The sequence below is a fragment of the Clupea harengus genome, chromosome 26 (genome assembly GCF_900700415.2).
Source record: "Clupea harengus chromosome 26, Ch_v2.0.2, whole genome shotgun sequence".
NCBI classification, from domain to species: Eukaryota; Metazoa; Chordata; class Actinopteri; order Clupeiformes; family Clupeidae; genus Clupea; species Clupea harengus.
In genome coordinates this window covers 1,800,756-1,819,583 of record NC_045177.1, presented here as the reverse complement: position 1 = coordinate 1,819,583, position 18,828 = coordinate 1,800,756, and the positions used below count along the sequence as shown (strand labels likewise).

General features: G+C 42.4%; 1 protein-coding gene across 1 annotated transcript in view; it reads left to right on the top strand.

Moving 5' to 3' along the window:
- The window catches only part of LOC105906190 (transmembrane protease serine 9-like), a 24,336-nt gene extending 8,726 nt beyond the window's left edge, over positions 1 to 15,610 (top strand). Inside the window, exons 3-15 of the mRNA XM_042703823.1 lie at positions 127 to 272; positions 519 to 783; positions 3,716 to 3,875; positions 4,308 to 4,576; positions 5,173 to 5,339; positions 5,593 to 5,782; positions 7,257 to 7,372; positions 9,357 to 9,430; positions 9,919 to 10,085; positions 11,405 to 11,514; positions 11,860 to 11,924; positions 14,112 to 14,326; positions 14,547 to 15,610. Of these exons, the coding sequence (XP_042559757.1) occupies positions 127 to 272; positions 519 to 783; positions 3,716 to 3,875; positions 4,308 to 4,576; positions 5,173 to 5,339; positions 5,593 to 5,782; positions 7,257 to 7,372; positions 9,357 to 9,430; positions 9,919 to 10,085; positions 11,405 to 11,514; positions 11,860 to 11,924; positions 14,112 to 14,326; positions 14,547 to 14,641 (2,039 nt within the window). The 3' untranslated portion in view covers positions 14,642 to 15,610. The remainder of the gene's footprint in view (positions 1 to 126; positions 273 to 518; positions 784 to 3,715; positions 3,876 to 4,307; positions 4,577 to 5,172; positions 5,340 to 5,592; positions 5,783 to 7,256; positions 7,373 to 9,356; positions 9,431 to 9,918; positions 10,086 to 11,404; positions 11,515 to 11,859; positions 11,925 to 14,111; positions 14,327 to 14,546) is intronic.
- The last annotated feature ends 3,218 nt before the right edge of the window (positions 15,611 to 18,828 follow it).

The following is an 18,828-nucleotide window of genomic DNA, read 5'->3' as shown; positions in this document are numbered from 1 at the left end:
ATTTGAGTATTAATATTAAGAAAACTGATAGTTAGGTAACTTTCCCTCCCCTATACTTGAGTGTGTTGTAATAAGGGAACGTTCCCTTTCCCGGTCTTGAGTGTGTTGTCTCCATGTCACTCCCAGAATCCCTTCCATCCCCTGGGACTCTACAGGAAGTGGAGGTGCCTGTGATTGTGAACACAAAGTGTAGTTCTTTCTATGGAGTCGGCACAATCACAGACAACATGATCTGTGCTGGTGTACTTGTTGGAGGAAACGATTCATGTCAGGCAAGGCAAATGCTTATCTTTTCATCATAGGACTGAGAGTGTGATAAACAGAGAAATGAATGAATGAGAGAACAAACAAATGAATGAATGTAAAAACAAAATGTATTTCATAAGAACTTTAAGAACAAAACGTCTTGTTTGCTACACCATTGTATCCCCGATTCGTATCTTTCCCTTTCAGTAAATAATGTTCAAGGTTTCAAAACTGACATATCACATATCACATGGTGACACTTTTGTTTTCAGGAAGACTCAGGAGGTCCACTGGTGAGCAGACAGGACTCTGTGTGGGTCCAGTCCGGTATCTTTAGTTTTGGAAAAGGCTGTGCTCGACCCAATTTCCCTGGTGTTTACACCAGGGTGTCCCGTTATCAGAGCTGGATCAACTCCTTCATCAACAGGAACCAACCAGGCTTCATCCAGTTCACTAGGCCTCCTCCTCCAGCTACCACTGTCTCCTCTCCTAGTGCATCTACAGCCCCAGTGCCCACCAGCACGTCTACACTGCAAAGTAAGTCACCACTACAGCTAGGCTACTCCCAGTACCCAATACAGCTGTGCTAGCAGCAGCTAGGCTAACCTCAGTCACCACTACAGCTAGGCTACGCCCAGTACCCAATACAGCTATGCTAACAGCAGCTAGGCTAACCCCAGTCACCACTACAGCTAGCCTTACCCCAGTACCCAATACAGCTAGGCTAACCCCAGTCACCACTACAGCTAGGCTTATCTCAGTCACCACTTCAGCTAGGCTAACCCCAGTACCAACTACAGCTAAATGTACCACCTTTGCCCACTACAGCTAGGCTTATCTCATTGCCCACTACAGCTAGGCTAACCCCAGTACCCACTACAGCTAGGCTAACCCCAGCCACCACTACAGCTATGCTAACCCCAGTACCGACTACAGCTAGGCTAACCCCAGTACCCACTACAGCTAGGCTAACCCCAGTCACCACTACAGCAAGGCTAACCCCAGTACCCACTACAGCTAGGCTAACCCCAGCCACCACTACAGCTATGCTAACCCCAGTACCGACTACAGCTAGGCTAACCCCAGTACCCACTACAGCTAGGCTAACCCCAGTCACCACTACAGCAAGGCTAACCCCAGTACCCACTACAGCTAGGCTAACCCCAGTACCAACTACAGCTAAATGTACCACCTTTGCCCACTACAGCTAGGTTAACCTCAGTTGCCACTACAGCTAGGCTAACCCCAGTACCAACTACAGCTAAATGTACCACCTTTGCCCACTACAGCTAGGCTAACCTCAGTCACCACTAGAGCTAGGCTAATCTCATTACCCACTGCAGCTAGGCTAACCCCAGTCACCACTACAGCTAGGCTAACCCCAGTACCAACTAGAGCTAGGCTTATCTCATTACCCACTACAGCTAGGCTAATCTCATTATCCACTACAGCTAGGCTAATCTCATTACCCACTACAGCTAGGCTAACCCCAGTCACCACTACAGCTAGGCTAACCCCAGTACCCACTACAGCTAGGCTAATCTCATTACCCACTACAGCTAGGCTAATCTCATTACCCACTACAGCTAGGCTAACCCAAGTACTGACTACAGCTAGGCTAACCCTGGTACCCACTACAGCTAGGCTAACCCCAGTCATCACTACAGCTAGGCTAACCCCAGGACCCACTATAGCTAGGTTAACCCAGTCACCACTACAGCAAGGCTACCCCTTTTTCCCAATACAGCTAGGCTAATCTCATTACCCACTACAGTTAGGCTAATCACATTACCCACTACAGCTAGGCTAATCTCATTACCCACTACAGCTAGGCTAATCTCATTACCCACTACAGCTAGGCTAATCCAAATCACCACTACAGCTGGGCTAATCTCATTACCCACTACAGCTAGGCTAATCTCATTACCCACTACAGCTAGGCTAATCCAAATCACCACTACAGCTGGGCTAACCCCAGTCGCCACTACAGCTAGGCTAACCCTAGTACCGACTACAGCTAGTCTTATCTCATTGCCCACTACAGCTAGGCTAATCCAAATCACCACTACAGCTGGGCTAACCCCAGTCACCACTACAGCTAGGCTAACCCGGTACCCAATACAGCTAGGCTAATCCAAATCACCACTACAGCTAGGCTAACCCCAGTCACCACTACAGCTAGGCTAACCCCAGTCACCACTACAGCTAGGCTAACCCCAGTCGCCACTACAGCTAGGCTAATCTCATTGCCCACTACAGCTAGGCTAACCCCAGTCACCACTACAGCTAGGCTAACCCGGTACCCAATACAGCTAGGCTAATCCAAATCACCACTAGAGCTAGGCTAACCCCTTTTTCACTTTGAAAACGCAAATAAAATGTTCTCCCCGCGTACCCCCTGAACCACTTTGCGTACCCCTGGGGGTACACGTACCCTAGTTTGGGAACCAATGTCCCAGTGTATCTACAGCCCCCAGTGCCCACCAGCACGTCTACTGATAAACATGCTGAAGCGAAGCTTTGGCTTCGGTCTGAATCAGAGTCAGAACGTCATTCGTCAGACAGCATTTTTACCCATTTCGAACAGGGCCTCTGTCTCATCGTCCTATTTATCTCAGACTGGTTGCAGTTCACTGCTTGGCCACACTGTCACTGTTTGTCACTGTTCTGAGTTTGCAGGTATGTATAGTACTACTAATGTTAATGTGAATTTTGCACAAATATGCAATACATTTCAATGTAATGGGGCGTGACCTAACATGAACCTTTGGTTTTGGCCCTCAGCCCTCCACTCCGATTAATATTTGTCCTCTGACAAGAAAAAATTTGGGCACACTTTGCCTACTTTAATCCTATAGACCTTTGCCCACTTTTACCCTATAGAGCTTTGCCCACTTTAACCAGAAAGTAATCCGCGGCCCACTGATGTGCCAGTGATTCCCAAAACATTTTACAGTCCCGTACCCTTCTTTTTCATGCTTGTAACCGCCGCCGCCACGCCCCCTCCCCCCGCACACATATTCTGCTTATAATACTTGTCAGTGTAATTTCTTCGCTGAATATGGGTCTACATCAGTATTTTGGGCAATGCGACTTGGCTATTCAGACATAAATATGTCGACGGGCCCAGGTATATTTATAAAAATAAAAAAGTAAATGGTGAACTGATCAACATAGGCGAATGGCGCGGACCCCCTGCAATGCCGTCGCAGACCACAAGGGGGTCACGGACCCCTGGTTGAAAACCCCTGCTATAGAGCTTTGCCCACTTTAACCCTATAGACCTTTGCCCACTTTAACCCTATAGACCTTTGCCCACTTTAACCCTTAGCCCTTAACTCTAGCCTCTCTCCTCCAGTGTGTGGTAGACCTTAACTCTAGCCTCTCTCCTCCAGTGTGTGGTAGCCCTTAACTCTAGCCTCTCTCCTCCAGTGTGTGGTAGACCTTAACTCTAGCCTCTCTCCTCCAGTGTGTAGTAGACCACTCAACACCAGGGTAGTCGGGGGCCAGAATGCCCCTGCAGGAAGTTGGCCCTGGCAGGCCAGTATCCACTTTTTCGGCTTCCACCTCTGTGGAGGATCCCTCATCAATGAGGAGTGGGTGCTGTCAGCTGCTCACTGTTTCCCCAGGTAACCAGAGCTGTCACTCAAACAGAAGCACATCTACAGATAACATTAGCATGTTTGTTTGTTTTAAAGACATATAAATCCCCAAAACACAAAGGTAAACTAGAGGCTTTACACAAACAGAAATCCGGAAAAATCTAAACATAACTTTAAATTGTTTGCGTGTTTTAAGACATGTCAGTGTGTAAGTTATGTCAGTGTGTAACTGTACCTGATGTTGTGGTGTATTTGGGTCATATCCTGTTGTCATGTCAGTGTGTAACTGTAGCTGATGTTGTGGTGTATTTGGGTCATGTCCTGTTGTCATGTCAGTGTGTAACTGTAGCTGATGTTGTGGTGTATTTGGGTCATGTCCTGTTGTCATGTCAGTGTGTAACTGTAGCTGATGTTGTGGTGTATTTGGGTTCTCTTCATGATCTGTCTTCTTCTTGTCAGTGTGGGTGCAGGTGATCTTGAGGTGTATTTGGGTCGGCAGAACCAGAATGGCAGCAACCCAAATGAAGTGAGAACGACCGTGAGTAGGATCATCAGCCATCCATATTACGACAGGTTCACCAGGGACAACGACATCGCTCTGCTTCAGCTCAGTGCCCCAGTCACCTTCACTAACTTCATCAGGCCTGTGAGTCTGGCTGCCAGTGGGAGTGTGTTCATCAAGGGCACCGACAGCTGGGTCACTGGCTGGGGAAACATCGGTGAAAGAGGTAAACTAAAACTAGTAATATCTTTGGATAGGCCATGCAGGAACATTTAGAAACGTGTACATACACTGATATTAAGTATTTGATTTAAGTTTTGATATTAAGAAAAGTGTATATACACTGATATTAAGTACTTGATTTAAGTATTGATATTAAGAAAAGTGTACAGTATATACACTGATATTAAGTATTTGATTTAAGTTTTTATATTAAGAAAAGTGTTAATGATAACCTGGCTTGGGAAACAGGGACAGGTATAATCGGTAAAGGAAGTAAGGTAAAATGTCAGGTCAAAACCAAAGTAGTTTGTCATATTGTTCTCTATGTATATCTTCTGGATCAAGACCATGGAAACTTTTTGTAGCTGTATCAATATTAAGTATATTGATTGATTTTGATTTAAGTATTGATATTAAGAAAAGTATTAAAATAAAAATATGAATGTCATGCTCTTAGAAGCTTATTTGTCATAACGTTATTTTCCCAGTCTTGAGTGTGTTGTAGTTAGGTAACGTTCCCTTTCCCAGTCTTGAGTGTGTTGTAGTTGGGTAACGTTCCCTTTCCCAGTCTTGAGTGTGTTGTCTCCATGTCACTCCCAGGATCCCTTCCATCCCCTGGGACTCTACAGGAAGAGAAGGTGTCTGTGGAGGAGGTGTCTGTGACACAGCGTAGCTCTTTGTATGGAGTTGGCACAATCACAGACAACATGATTTGTGCTGGTGTACGCGCTGAAGGGAAAGATTCATTTCGGGTAAGAAAAATTCAGGTAAGGCAGATGCTCATCTTTTCATCGTAGGACTAAGAGTGTGATAAAAAGAGAAATTAATGAATGCTAGAACAAACAAATGAATGAATGTAAAAACTAAATGTATTTCATAAGATCTTTAAGAACAAAACGTCCTGTTTGCTACACCATTGAAGATCATCAAACCTTTTCTGCCATGCTGTAGGAAAGTCTTTTCGATTTTTGATTTTTGAAAACTGACATTTCACATAAATTGTGACACTTTTGTTTTCAGGTAGATTCAGGAGGTCCACTGGTGAGCAAACAGGACTCTGTGTGGGTCCAGTCCGGTATCTTTAGTTTTGGAAAAGGCTGTGCTCGACCCAATTTCCCTGGTGTCTACACCAGGGTGTCCCGTTATCAGAGCTGGATCAACTCCTACATCAGCAGTGGCCGAGCAAGCTTCATCCAGTTCTCTCTGCCAGGTACTTATTAAAAAAAGATCTATTTTAACCCTATGGAGTCACCACTACAGCTAGGCCATGGTAGTTAGGTGGAACAGGGGATCTGTGACCCTGTAGCTTTGGATTCTAACAGTCTAAAGTCACACCTCTGGAACAGGGAACCTGTAGTTAGTTAGGTATCTTGAGATGCTAACAGCCTAAAGTCACACCTCTGGAACAGGGGATCTGTGCCCCTGTAGCTTTAGATGCTAACAGCCTAAAGTCACACCTCTGGAACAGGCGAACTGTGCCCCTTTAGCTTTAGATGCTAACAGCCTTAAGACTCACCTCTGGAACAGGGGATCCGTGCCTCTGTAGCTTTAGATGCTAACAGCCTAAAGTCTCACCTCTGGAACAGGGGATCCGTGCCTCTGAAGCTTTAGATGCTAACAGCCTAAAGACTCACCTGTGGGGCAGGGGACCTGTAGTTAGTTAGGTAGCTTGAGATACAGGCAGCCTGAGATGCTAACAGTTATGACTTGAACACCCAGGCAGTTCTTACACTAATGAGGAAAATACACACCTGGGTTGCTTTTGCTAAAGCTAATAAAATTATAAAACTACATCTGGTGAACATGGATCAACTTATGAAAGTATGAATAGCCTCACTCAAAATGGCTGACAAATAATGCCAAAAAGGCTGACTGCAGAGAGGCAGACAGCCATGTTGTAAACCCGATTAATTGATCTCACCACGAGTATCCCGGGAGAGGGGAGTGGTCCCAACCACACAACAAGTTATAATTGGAGCTAAGAGCTAATTCTACCGGGCCATAGGAACAGCCACACTCAAGACTGTGGGAGGAACTATGTTCCTTTAACACTCAAGACTGTGGGAGGAACAATGTTCCTTTAATAGACTCAAGGACGGTCTTTAATAGACTTTAACGGGAGTGTTCCGTTCTTTTTGCATGTTTTTCTGTTGAGCCCACCCATGTGTTTTGACATGACTACCTTTTGCCGTGTGTGTGTGTGTGTGTGTGTGTGTGTGTTTGTGTGTGTGTGTGTGTGTGTATATGTGTGTATATGTGTGTGTGTGTGTGTGTGTGTGTGTGTGTGTGTGTGAGAGAGAGAGAGAGAGAGAGAGAGAGAGAGAGAGAGAGTGAGAGAAACAGCACAGAAACAGCACTGAAAGGTTCACCAAATAAATACAATTTTAAATAAAAGTATTCTATTTGGAGAGAGAAATACTGTAAATAGATAAATAATACATCATTATAAATAATAAATAAATAAATAAAAACAATTATTGCATTCTTCAGAATGTTCTTGTCACCTTGAGAAAGAGAGAGAGAGAGAGACAAAAATAATAAATTATTATAAATAATAAATACATTTTAAATAAAAGTTTTATGTCCCCCAGGACAATGTTGTTGCCTTGAGAGAAAGAGCGAGAGAGAAAAATAAATAAATATATAATGAATACATTTTTAAATAAAAGTATTTTTTCTTCCAGAACGTTCTTGCCGGCCCCGAACCACTGACAACATTGCTATTCCCATGGTGACGGTAATATTTGAAGTGAAGAACCTCTCGGCCAGCAGTGGTCTGTTTCAGCTCATTACCGATATGGTAAGCCTGAACATTCTGTGTTCATTTTGTGTGTATTAGCAAGTCATATTACAACATAATATAATAACATATAATATAACAAAATATTATATAATATGTCCCTTTAATGGTAGTGTAGTATAATAATCATGCATAATATAATGTTTGTCAAAGTTATGTTTTGACTTTAGCCTCACATGGGTGATACGGAATAGAAGGTTTATGACCCTAAGTGGGCGTGTCTCTTCGTTCTAGCGGCCCCTAGGGGCACCTTTTGGGCAAAAGCTCAACAGCCATTTCACAAAAAATTACTATTTTATTTGAATAGCAAGTTGGCCTCTAGGTAGCGCATGACCCTCGCTCAATATGACTCATTTGTGGAGTATTCTAGTTCCAAAACTAGCCAGCTAACTACCTCAATATGACTCATTTGTGGAGTATTCTAGTTTCAAAACTAGTTTCAAAACTACCTAAAAGGGTGTGTGAGTGTGTGTTTGCTCAATATGACTCATTTGTGGAGTATTCTAGTTCTAAAACTAGCCAGCTAACTACCTCAATATGACTCATTTGTGGAGTATTCTAGTTCCAAAACTAGCCAGCTAACTACCTAAAAGGGTGTGTGTGTGTGTGTGTGTGTGTGTGTGTGTGTGTGTGTGTGTGTGTGTGTGTGTGCTCAATATGACTCATTTGTGGAGTATTCTGGTTCCAAAACTAGCCAGCTAACTACCTCAATATGACTCATTTGTGGAGTATTCTAGTTCTAGAACTAGCCAGCTAACTTTAACTTTAAGACTAAAAGGCATGCAAAAACCTGGCAGACACCACAAACAGCCGAGTTGGCAACACATTAAGCTTGCCAACACATTAATTGGTGTCTTTTGGCAGTATAGCTGGCAATGTCCTGCTGTGAAAGATTTTCTTCCATTTTTGCAGGGCGTTCCAGCCCGAAACACAGAACTACATAGGGCATTAACTAGATGGCTAGTGGGAAACACACAGGTGTTTATCTGTCCTTCACATGACCATATGCTATCAAAATGGACAGATTATGAAACCATGGGCCCCTGGGCCTGGACGTGTAAAAGGGCCCCCTTCCCAAGATTTGGTCCAAATCTTGTGCCCTCGCAAAACATTACTGAAATGTAATGACATTTTTTTTTTTAACAAATAACTAAATGCACCTGTACCTCAACAGGATTTACAGCGCACATACACATTTTCTAGGACAGTGCAGGTACACTTAATAGTTAATAACAGCGACTTCACACAGAGTCTCCGGCTTAGGGGCCCCCTGAGCTCATGGGCCCCTGGGCCTGGGCCCGGTAGGCCCGTTCTGTAATCCATCCCTGGTGCTACTGCTTCCCACTGGTCCTCTGTCTTTTCCTCTCCAAAGTCATCTTCCCAGAGTCTCTGCGGCACAGGAGGGGAAATGTTACATTTGTCGCTATACAGCACAGACATTAATGTTACATGTGTCATATACAGCACTGACATTAATGTTACATGTGTCATATACAGCACTGACATTAATGTTACATGTGTCATATACAGTAATGACATTAATGTTAAATGTGTCGCTATATAGCACATGACATATCTAATAAAAAAGTGGGGGCAGGGTTTGGGCAGGTCAAACGTCAACTGTGCAAATGACCCAAACTGGAGATTTAATTCCCTTTGTAAACCAAACCCCAAAGGTTGAGTCAGAGACAAAAGGTGAGAAACTGTGATTGCATTAGCTTAGCATCATTAGCTAGTTTGAGAGAAATATACACTACCATTCAAAAGTTTGGGGTTAATCTTAGCTTAATTGGCTAGTTGGAGTATACGTACATACACTTCCATTCAAAAGGGGTTTGGGGCTAATCTTAGCATCATTGGCTCGTTTGAGAGGTATATACATTATGGGTTACTATAACAACAACAACAACAACAACAACAGAGAAAGATACTGCACCCTTTGTAAAGAGACATGAAAATTCATGGACTGTCCTTTCCTACCCAGATCGACAAATCTTCGAAAGAACGTTATACTGACCCGTCCTATTCGAAAACAATATTTCTTCAAATTTCTCAGAGGTAAGTGGTGTACAGTTCACAGACACAGCAGTTTTCTGATCTCGTAGCTAAGCTGGAACAGAAGCAGTGGGATCTGTTTTTGGATCTGGGGTGTTTTTAGTAAGATCCAGTGGATCACCACCTGATCCATTACAGACACTGAGCTGGAAGAGTTTATCTCTGTTCCCAAGGTTCTATGCTCCCAGTGTTCTATGCTCCAAGGTTCTATATTTCCCAAGTCCATTGTGCTCATGGTTCTATGTTCACATGGTTCTGTGTTCCCCAGTTAAAGGACACAAAGTGTGTCTTATACGTCTTACTGAAAAAATACAAATATGAGAAACAGAAAAATGGGAAGATAAGTCCCTGGAACCATGAAGACCTAGGATACATAGGACCCTTAGAACATAAGGACCGCTGGAGGAACCTAGAACCTAGGAATGACATCACTGAGCTGTAGCCCTCTGATTAGCTGGAAGACTAAACACATGATTTCTCTCTCAAAGCAGCAACAGTGTAAGAGCATCTGAGACCAAGATGGAGGTGGAAATACAGCAATGGTTCAAGGTGCCTGAGGGGCCTGACCTCTGTTTCCCAGGCAACCACATTGTTGAGGATGTCATAAGAAAGGCACTCACCCCTCGGTTTGGCCCGGTTTCAATCATCAGTATCACAGGTGACCAAAGACACACACACACACACACACACTAATATACAGACACCCACATACACACACACACACACACACACACACACATACACACTTATATACAGACACACGCATACACACACACACACATACACTAATATAAACAAACACACTTATATACAGACACACGCATACACACACACTAATATACACAAACACACACACACACACACACACTAATATACAGACACACACATACACACACACTAATATACAGACACACACCCACACACACACACACACACATACACTAATACACACACACACACACACACACACTAATATCAATCAATCAATCAATCAAACTTTATTTGTACGGCGCATTTCATACAAGGAAGTAACACAATGCGCCTCACAGTAGGAAAGAAAAGGGGGGGGGGGGGGGGGGGGGGGGTTACACTTGTATAAAACACACAGATTTTCAAGAGATAAATGAATAAAATAAAATAAACGTACTAACCGCACTGCCACCGTAAAGGACTACTCAGCACGGTCATCGTCAAACTAAGCTACTGGGGGGGGGGGGGGGGGGGGGGTTACAAACACTTGTAAAGAGACACAGATAAGTAAATAAATAAATAAATGTTACATTAATGTTAAATAAATACATTTTACAAGTTACAAAACACTTATAAAAAGACACAGATTTTGCCAGAGATAAATGAACAGGAAATATACAGACACACACATACACACACACACACACACTTACACTAATGCACACACACACACACATATACTAATACAGACACACACTAATATACGGACACACTGCACCACTGATTATGGATAAAATCCAGATCAGCTGCAGCAACACTTATAGATCCAATCCAGATCTGCATCAGGAACACTTATAAATCCAATTCAGATCTGCATCAGGAACACCTATAGATCCAATCCAGATCTGCATCAGCAACACTTATAGATCCAATCCAGATCTGCATCAGGAACACTTATAGATCCAATCCAGATCTGCATCAGGAACACTTATAGATCCAATCCAGATCTGCATCAGGGACACTTATAGATCAAAGATGCTTTGATCTGGATCAGAAACACTTATAGATCAATCCAGGTCTACTGCAGTGAGTGAAGCAGACACATACAGTATGTTGTTCCTATCTAATGCTATGAGACACACACAGTATGTTGTTTCTATCTAATACTATGAGACACATACTGTATGCTCTACTGCAGTGAGTGAAGCAGACACATACAGGATGTTTCCTTGAGTTTTTTTTCAACTCTGATGTTTGCTGTTGTCATCCCATCAATGTCTCCTTCAGATAGTTTCAGTGTTGTGGCGACCTTTCTAACCAACATTAAGTTTGAGGATGCACTCAACAACCACACCAGCGAAGAGTTCAAAAATCTGGAAAGACAGATTATTAAAGTGGTGAGTTTTATGATGGTTGTATTTGATATTTATGTTAACCTAAAACAGATCTAGCATTGACATTATTACAATTGTATTCATGCTAGTTGTATTTCTCCATGTTAACCAAAAACAGAGTTAGCATTGACATTATTACAATTGTATTCATGCTAGTTGTAGTTCTCCATGTTAACTAAAAACAGAGGTAGCATTTACATTAATAAAAGGTACAGAGGTCGTATCTAGTAATTACTGCCTCTTTGTTTCAGGTTGTAAATGTTAACAAAAGGACCAGATTAGTATTTACATTCATGAAAGGTTTATCATTTCAAAGGTAATATAGTAATTACTGCCTCTATGTTTCAGATTGATGAAATTACCAAAACCAAACATGGAATAGTCTATAAAAGAACACTTGTTCTGGGTTTCAGGTAAGCTAGCTGTGGCCTTAACATGACCTTACCCATTAAAAACGTGGGTAGGTTTTATAAGGACGTAGATACAGTGGTTTTATAAGGACGTAGATACAGTGCTTTTATCAGGACGTACAGTAGATACAGTGGTTTTATTAGGACGTAGATACAGTGGTTTTATAAGGACGTAGATACAGTGGTTTTATAAGGACGTAGATACAGTGGTTTTATAAGGATGTAGATAAAGTGGTTTTATCAGGACGTAGATACAGTGGTTTTATTAGGACGTAGATACAGTGGTTTTATAAGGACGTAGATACAGTGGTTTTATTAGGACGTAGATACAGTGGCTTGCAAGTATTTAACCTCTCTGAAAGTCATCACCATTTTTATTAGAATATAGCAGGGGTGTCAAACTCAAATACACAGAGGGCCAAATTTGAAAACTCTGTCCAAGTCGAGGGCTGGACATATTCAATATTTATTGACAAAAAAAAAAAAGATATATTTTTTCATATGTAAACATGAACTTAAGTTTAACATAGGCCTATTGAATCTGGGACAAGCAGGCTTAATCTTAGGCCTATTAGTTATTGCCTATAAACACAGAGATAACATTTCTAAATTAAATAAACATCAGTGGCATTCATTTCTCATGCCTCTCTTTTCTGCACATCGCAGGCGCTCCAGCTGTGGTCAGTCCAACAAGTTTGTCCAAAGGCAGCCTCATTTCATTTGTATACCTCTTCAAAGAGATATTTCCCCGTAGTTGTGCCATGCATTGATTTAAATCCCAAAAGTTCCTCTATAACGCACAGTGTCAGAGTAGAGTCCACTCCATGAATGAAGATTGACAGCTGGGCAGTAGGCCTATCAGATGTGTCGCTGCTCTCATCTCATATAACATTCATTCTTTTGCTTTGCACCTTTTCACCGTCTAAACAGGCTCCATTAATTTGGCAATATGAGCACACACACACACACACACACACACACACACACACACACACACACACACACACACACACACACACACACACACACACACACACATACATACATACATACATACACACACACACATACATACATACATACACACATACACACATACACACATACACAATATAATGAGCACATCTTACCCTATGCAGCCAAGCCAACTTGAACCTTATCGACTGGTCATTCTATCAATATCTTCTCAAAGTACAAGCAACCCTTTTGAAGACACACACACACACACACACACACACAGAGTAGACTTTCCTGTATTCAGAGAACATTAACAAACACACACACACACACACGTCTTCTACGACGGGGAGAACATTTAAAGACACACACACACACGTCTTCTACAACGGGGAGAACATTAACAAACACACACACACGCATCTTTTATGACGGGGAGAACATTTGAAGACACACACACACACGTCTTCTATGATGGGAGAACATTAACACACACACACACACACACACACACGTCTTCTACGACAGGGAGAACATTTGTGGGACAGTTTACTACTTCATGTCATTCTCCTTAGAGCTCATAACGCATACAGACTTCTAAGAGCTCATCACGCATACAGACTTCTAAGAGCTCAGTGTTCACTTCCTGTGCAAATTCAAACTAGAGGACTAGATGTGTGTGTGGATGTGTGTGTGTGTGTGTGTGTGTGTGTGTGTGTGTGTGTGCTCATATTGCCAAATGAATGGAGCCTGTTTAGACGGTGAAAAGGTGCAAAGCAACAGAATGAATGTTATATTCTACATATAGTAGAATATTTTACTGAAAAATTATATATTCTACATTTTCTTCTACAGTAGAATTAATGTTATATTCTACATGTAGTAGAATATTTTACTGAAAAAGAATGTATTCTAAATTCTCTTCTACAGTAGAATGAATGTTATATTCTAAAATATTTTACTGAAAAGAATATATTCAGATGTAACACCTTTTTAATTAGCAACTGTAAATGTAATTAAATCCCCAGTAATGGATGTAACAGATTACAATTACATTTCACATTATACTTTAATTAACTCTGTTACATGTAACTAGTCACTCCCTAGGCTGGTTATGTAGATGTCATCATGTCTTACCACCACTGCAGTGTGTGTGTGTGTGTGTGTGTGTGTGTGTGTGTGTAGTAGTCCTGCTGATTATGTAGATGTCATCATGTCTTACCACCGCGGCAGGCCGAGGGCGACGAGCAGGAGGACTAAAAGAAGCGTCATGGAGACGGAGGTGGAGCTACAAGAGGACTTTGACTCCACCTCCACTTCCTCCTCGTCCTCCAACTCCTCCACTCCAGCTTTCCCCCGGGCCGATGACATCTTGGACACGCTGAAGAGAGCTGCAGCCAACTCCAGTTTAGGCTTCACAGTGGATATAGACTCCATCAACGTCACAGGTCAGGAGAAATGTCCTCAATCTACACACACACACACACACACACACAAACACATAGCATGTTTGTTTCACACAGGATTAGCATATCATGTGTGTCTCTCACACACACACACACACACACACACACACACACACACACATGCTCATGCCGTCGACAAAAATAAACAATAAATAAATAATAAATAAACATTCCTGTTTGTGTTTTTCTCTTCTGTTTGAAGCGGCTGTGACCTCTGGAGCGGTGAACTGTTGGGCTCTCTCTGCACGTCTGATTGGGCTCTCTCTGCTCGTCTCATGGACGTGGTTGGCTGGTTGACCTGTCAATCAACTCCGCAACCAATACTGAATGAGACACAGCTGCACCCTCCCTCACTCCCCAAACTGAATCACACTGATTTGGCCCTGAAATGGCAATGATCTAGGTGGCACTGATCTGGCCTCACGCTTGCCTACTTTCCAGGGAAAGAAATGACACAGAAGAATGTATTTTGCTCATGTGTGTGTTAAACATTACGTACCCCACCAGGCCAGAAGTCTTATGTGCGTGTTGAACGTTACATACCCCACCAGGCCAGAAGTCTTATGTGCGTGTTGAACGTTACATACCCCACCAGACCATAAGTGATATTATTTGAAAAGCACTTTGAATATATAAATATAACACACATTCACACATTCACACATTCACACACACACACTCACACACACACACTTTGAATATATAGATATAAATGTGCCTTGCCAGGTCTTGAATCACCAGGAACATATAACACTGTATAGTATAATATTGTTTATTGCCATGTAGTGTAGTGTAGTGTAGTATAGTGTGTTTTGTTTTGCGAGAGGTCCATTCCATTTCTACACTCAAGTAGAACTTTAGTGATGTCATAAGTAGAACTTTAGTGATGTCATAAGTAGAAATGTAGTGATGTCATAAGTAAAACTTTGTAACAGTAACAATGATCAAACTACTGGAATATATGTGTTGTGTTTGGTATGTATAATACCATTGTAAGGCATTTCAGAATAGTATTGCATTACAAACTGCCTGGTTGCTGTGTCATGGTGAGAAGATGCAAGGCATGTCAAAGGAGAATCATACAAACAGTCTGAACGCTCACAAACACGGGTAACAGTATGCTGTCATAGTCCATCACATTATTCAGTCACAAACACGGGTAATAGTATGGTGTCATAGTCCATCACATTATTCCAAGCTGCCTGATCTGTTTGTTATGATTTCTTATCTCTATTTTATAGTGTTCTGTCATAAGGCATTTCAAATCAGTATTCATGAGTACCAAAGACGTCACTTCCGTGAAGCCTGCCGCCATCTTTGTGTCCAACTCTACCGTTATTCCCAATGTATTTGTACCCAATAGTAGCTAGTTAGTCATATATATTAATATATAGTAATAATATAATAATAATAATAATATAAATATAATAATGGTATTGTTTTCTATTGATAGGTTCTTAAAATTTTGACTTTTTAAAAGTAGTATTGTCTAATTCTAGTGGTTAGTTAGTTAGCTTTCATAGTTAGCCAGCGAACAGAGTCATGACTACGAACACAGCACATCTGAATGAAGCAGAAAGACAACGATATTTAGAAAAAACATTGATTATTGGCTGCGATCCATATTTATTATCGGCAACTTTATTTTGTCCCTTAAAGTCTGCGAAACGTCTGCCCCAACTGTCCTTTCCCGACATATATATTTATCTTGTACACAATCCATCCCCATACACCGGAGATAGCCTGAAGGCTTTCAAAAGTACATCAATATGCAGTTGCAGGATGGGTGAACGACACCAAGATATGGCATCTGGAGACAAAAAATATGTATGTCATCACATGACATCTTAGTAATTCAAACAGCGATTTATCAACCGATTTATTTTAGTGGTGGTTAAGAGTGACAATGTGGGCTAGCTAGGTGTAGCTAAAGCCTTTAGTGAAGGGCTAAACAGCTCGCTAACTATTAGCACTCTAGCTTGCTCAGAAGAGTTTAGCTCTGATAAGACACAGCAATTATTCACGATTGTATCAACGTGCTGCATTTCACTTAACATGTCAGTCATTCCCAGGCTCTGAACACAAAATCAACATGTCCGTGGATAGTGGTGCAGGAAGATACAAAGTGTTGACTGCACAATCTGAAGTTAGATGTTGGCTGCCAGTTGTCTCTTCTAATTTGCAGCCAACCATTTATTCCGCCGATCTAAATCTTTTGGTATACCATTAAATTGTTTCTTTGGGTAATTTTCGCGACTATTGTCGCATCCATCAGCACAACATAAGCAGGGCATTTTAACTTTCTGCGGGTTGTGACCGACTATTGTCTGTGTTGTGACCGGCGCTTAGCTAGACTTTCGGACACAAAGATGGCGGCGCTTAAACACAGTGACGTCACGTGGTACTCATGAATATAACTTCAGACTTTCTGAACTCTATGTTGTAGTGTTCTGTTGTGTCACGAATCTGCCAGCGAAGATTTGGGACATTGCCGGCCTCTGGTGGTCAAGAGACAATATTACGGACTTGTGTTTGTGTGCACGTGTGCCTTTGTTTTCTTTGTGTGCCCTCACCTGTTACTCATAGTGTGCCCACACCTGTTTCACATTGTATGATTGCCACCTGACTCCTATTAGCCGGGGCTAGTTTCTCTGGTCGTTATCAGGTCGTTCTAAGTTTGTCCATGCAAAGACACGCTGCGCCTAAGAACACGAGTAGTACTCTCACGCACTTTTTGGGCTTGGTCTTGGTCTTCTCCCAGTAAGAAAAGTGTTCTCAAGCACTTCTTCTAGCCCTAGCTAACCTAAGGTACGCGTCGCGCCGTGGTTCTCAAGCCGCCTCGGGTAGCTTTTTATTCAGGTCCGCCTGAAAGCTACATTTTGTATCTCCTTAGTTTATGGCCTTTGCCCTGCACCTGATCTTCTGTGTTTTGGCCTTAAACCTTTTTCGTTCGGATCCTCTGTGTTTTTGAAAGTATCTTCTGTGTGTTGGATTATCGCTGCCTGGAATAATATCTTTTACAAATAATAAAGAAACCAAGTTTTGAACTGCATCCTGCCATTGGGTCTAAATGTGATGTAAATAAATGTAAAATGGAACAGAGAATGTCTAGTTGTGAACACGTACATTTATGAGTTGGAACAGAGAATGTTTACAGTACAGTAGGAGGAGTCTGGATCAAACTAGCAACCTCCTGAACCACTGTTTAAGACACACACATAGATGTACACACACACACACACACACACACACACACACACACACACACACACACACACACACACATGTGTGAGTGTATATTTCACTGCTCTTGATATTGCTATGGCAACACTGAAGCAGAGTTAATGTTTACTCTGAGAGAGCTGACAGAAGTCGCTGTTGAAATGATGCATCTGAGCTACAATCACCCAGGAGACTCAGGTGTCAGATAGCTCAAAGATAGACTGAATAGTCCCAACCGTAAACTAGAGACGTCCAGGTGAGTGCTGGGTGTTTATCTGGCTGTAAATACCAATATGATCTTAGGTGACATGTTCTGGATAGACTGGCTATTTTCCCCATGTCTGTGTGGGTTTTCCCCCATATCCTAAAATTGACTCAGGAGAGGTTCTTGGTGATGCAGGCAGTTGCTGAGGGCACAAAGGATCAAGGGGTGGGGAGGGAGATTTGGAATGCAATTGATGGGCAGAATCTTTTCACCAATGGCACCAAGTCTGGACTGCTGGGGGTGCATCTTCTTTCTATTCCTCCATGGATGTGCATGTTGCTCCTCTTCCTAAACTCCAAGAAGTCATGTGTGCACATGTCCTGCTAGTATCACCAGTCAGCAGCCACTTCTATTCCCCTCATCTTCTCTCAGTCACAACATGCTGTGCTGCTGTCAGACGTCTGTCTCAACCAAAGCTTCCCAGCAGTGCTGTGTGTGGATCCAGTGGGCTCTGGTGTCCATAGCAACAGTGATGTTCCACTCCTTCCTCCCCTTTTCCCCTCTCAACTTCTCCCCTTCCAGCAGAAACTGCAGACCCACCTGCCAGACTGTCTAGGTAAAGACAGCACTCTGGGTAAAGACACATTGAAACAAAGCTTGTTGGACAGAATGGTGCTTAACGCACTGGCAGCCAAATGTGCTTGTTTTAAACAAAATTATGCTGAAATATGTATTAATTTGTCTTAAATCTAGAGGGGCATTTTTTGCAGTGTACTACAACTGAGGTTTCTGGAAAGCTTATAAAGATTCACCCTACTACAGCTGAGACCCTTGTACTCCTGGCGCTGGGACCATTCAAATGTGTCTAGGATGGCCGGTGCCGGGAGAAGGGAGGGGGGCACGGAGGAGTGAGGGGGACAGGAGGCGAACGGCAGAAACACAGGAGTGATGTGGAAACCATGCTTGATCATGTGTGTGTGTGTATATATGTGTGTGTGTGTCAGAGGTAGGGGGGTGTTCTCAGAAATTTGATCAGAGGACTGAAGATGTGGGTTAT